This window comes from Cariama cristata, unplaced genomic scaffold (assembly GCF_000690535.1).
Source record: "Cariama cristata isolate BGI_N322 unplaced genomic scaffold, ASM69053v1 Scaffold46160, whole genome shotgun sequence".
Classification (NCBI taxonomy): Eukaryota; Metazoa; Chordata; class Aves; order Cariamiformes; family Cariamidae; genus Cariama; species Cariama cristata.
Window position 1 is genome coordinate 1 of NW_009594975.1, and position 3,458 is coordinate 3,458.

The 3,458-nt window shown below is 37.3% G+C and overlaps 1 protein-coding gene across 1 annotated transcript; it reads right to left on the reverse strand.

The window, feature by feature from the left end:
• Window positions 1-93: 93 nt before the first annotated feature.
• Window positions 94-3,405, reverse strand: LOC104161480 (leucine-rich repeat and coiled-coil domain-containing protein 1-like; the record flags this gene model as incomplete). Its single annotated transcript, XM_009699941.1, has 4 exons — window positions 94-263; window positions 1,836-2,003; window positions 2,786-2,851; window positions 3,192-3,405. Coding segments are annotated over 4 exons (618 nt in total), but the record flags the coding sequence as incomplete, so codon positions are not given.
• Between the last annotated feature and the right edge of the window lie 53 nt (window positions 3,406-3,458).

Sequence of the window (3,458 nt, forward strand, 5' to 3'; positions counted from 1 at the left end):
TCTATGATTCTATGATTCTATGATTAATGAGTTGCATACAACATAAAAATAAAATGTATCAATTTTAAAATTAGTACACACAAATTATGGCACCTGATCTCTGGATGAGGGGTATGCAGATGAAATCAAAGAGCCCAAAATGTCTTCTAAACACTGCAAATCTGCACAGTTCTCTTCTGCCGGGTTCACTGGTTCACCAGAAGTATTTCTTCCATCTAGAGACGTCAGCTGGGGCAACATCTGTAGAACAGTTTCTCTATAACCTTGAGGAAAAGACCACATTTAAATTGAAATTAATCCCCGAAGGATATGTCTAGTGTATTGTAGGTACCCTGTCATCTTAAATTATTCACTGCATTCTTAATAGAAGAAAATAAGTAGTGAGTTATCTACAAGTGTCTCACCTTTCCCCACCCATAAAGCTTTCAACAGAAGTATTACAAAACAAATTAACTGCGAAGCTGCCTGCCTAGTCCTGGTCTCCCTGGGGATTTCCCCACTACCATCAGCACACTGCGGTTGCACAACCTTTTCATATCAGCCTACTGCACCAAAACAGTTGTATGAAGTGCAAGGACAGACAAACGTAATGGAAATGCAAGCTCTGAAAGGGCTTAGGTAACTTCATCTTTTTTCACTGAATGAAATAAGGCATTACGAAACTGTAAGGCACTGAACTTCAGTTTCTTTAAATCAACAGAATTTGGGCTTCTGAAGATGGCAGTTTCAAAAACAAGTGCCAAAGAGGCAGATATGAAGAGGTATGTAAACACTTAGAAAATTCCACTAGTTTTCTTCTGTAAGTTACCCAGGTAACTTTAATAGTCCTGGTACTGCTTCCCTGGTGCCTGAAAAACTTGTTCATGGGTGCTTTTGAAAACATTACCTATGACCTTATTTGGCTTCCCTCAATTGTCTCTAAGGTTTCCTTCTAATAACTGTACACATATTACACCTGTATCAGTTACATGCTCATGATATGGTTGCTATTGTGTACTATTGTAATTCCTATTGTTCTACTCTTTATAATGAGATTATCTTTGAGCTGTCCCAAAAATACCAATCCTTTACTTCTACTTTCCTGTAGGAGATATTCCCCTCTTTTATACACAAACCAAGAAAACAAACAAAACCTGCACCAAAACAAGGTGCTACAATTTACCTTGTTTGAACACAGGGTATAACATTTAAATAGCATGAAAAACCTACCCCCGAACCAGAAGCTCTAGGCAATGCAACTGTAAGCGATGTATCCACAAGTATTCCTCCAACTTGTCTCCATGCTGCCTAGTGAAACCCTTGTCTACTATTTTGATGAAAATGCTAATTACTGCAGAGCATCTTAGAGTCTGTCACTACTTACTGAAGCTGTGGGAAAAGGAGGGAAGGCTAATAGTGCTTATTACTGATCTTCCTCTTGTCGTCTCTAACAGTAGAAGACCATCTACTTCCCATACCTGCCCTCTTTCTATATAGTTCAATATCTCCATGTACATTCTTCATATTCTCCACCCACCCAATAATATTACTACTCATTTCATCCTATTTCTGCAATACTTTCTCTTCCCATCACTCCTTGTCTATCTTGCAACTGAACCTAAAATAATATGTGAAAAGTTGAGCCTTATCAAAGCATACAACAAGTGACAATTTTGATAATATGCTTGGGGAATTTTTTTTTTTTAATGGAAAACAAATTAATTTTGACAGAATTTAGATTTCTGCAGGCTGGCCAGTTTATGAATGAATTTGCAAGCTTCAGAACCCAGCTCACAGGTTAAGGGAAATCGCTGACCTAATGAGCACAAAGTATCTCCCCAACATGAGATCCATACCTGCTGTGTGACAAACTGGATTGGCTTTTCCATTTTTTTCCAGTGTCAGGTTTGTCAAACAGCGCAGCCCCTTTGTGCACTGAAGTAAGTGGTTAATATTGTTTACACAGTTGCTGTGAAGGTCAATATGGCTGATCTTATGACTGGTTCCATGAAGGCACTGAAATCCTGAAAATTTGAGAAAACACACAAAATAATGATTTCTGCTACAATCCTAGACTATAGGGTTTAGAACAAATGGCATGTTATTGAAAAATATTCAATAAATAATACATCATAATTGGAAATTATCTAACAACTTTTGCTCCATATCCTTGTCTACATATATTAATTAGCTATGGTACACTATCACACAGTACAACACTTAAGGTAGTTATGAGAGCTAACTTTAAAGAAACAGATTAATTTCTAACTGTTAAGCAGCATGTAAAAATAAATATTTTGCTTGAGGTTCCTTTTTATAACTCAGTTCATTAACAAAATTGTTACCAAGTTCTTTTTAATTTTCTATTACAAACTCCCTTGATTCTGTAGCTTAAAATCTTAGTTAGAAGCAACAATTGACCATTTCAACAAACAGACTTAGAAAGGAACTGCCATATCATATCTAAAGTTGCATTTTTGTCCTATGAAAAGGAAAGATATGAATCTTTTGGAAATATTTTCCAAGACCACAGCATTTTTCACTTTGGAAATAAATTTGAAACGTTTACTGTACTACTTTGTAAAGAAGCTTGGCCTTGCCAAATACAGAATAAATTCCAGTTCAGAATGACTCTTGATGTTAGAAACTTGAAAGCCGAGAGCAGCAGCAATTGCCACCTTTAGTAGCATTACTCAGTCAATTGGCTGACGTACTAGAAACTTCTAAAAATATACTTGGTCAAATTTTTCAAAATTAAAGTGACGCAAATGCTTTTTATTGCACTGCACATGCCAAAGTCACTTACCAGAGAGGTCATGTATGCGATTATATGACAAATTCAGCATAGTTAAATTAAAGAGTTTTTCCAGTCCTAAACAAAATGAGGAAAAAAAGGAGCAGTAAGATTTTCAGAAGAATGCTCTGCTTTCATCAAATCAAAACTTGCAAAGTAAGCCTTTAAAAATCATAACTACTAATTATGACATAAACTGTAATAATACAAAAATCATTTTGTCCTTCTAAATTAAGGCATTTTGCTATGATAAAGCTTACAGAGACTATATACTCGTTTTAAAATTTACAGAACAATATGGTTAGTAGCTCAAACTTCATATAACCTTAGTTATATGCATAGTTTTCAGGAGCAAGCTTTCACAACTCTTAGAAAAGCTTCATGATTTGCTAAATGAACAGAAATAAATATTGCAGACCCTCCACTTTCGTTATCAGGTTACAGGCCAAGCTTAGGGTGCGCAGGTTAGCCAGGGAACTTAGCCCCTCGATCCGGCAGATTTGGTTGGATGACAGATCTAAATGCTGCAGCGTCCGGAGGTGGCTGAGCCCTTCGATTCTGGCGATGCGGTTACAGTGCAGGTTGAGCGTGTGCAGGTCAGAGCTCAGGGAGACCTCCAGCAAGCTGCGAAGGAAAGGCACCGGCCATCAGCCGGGCAGCTTCATCCCCGGGCCGCTATAACCAG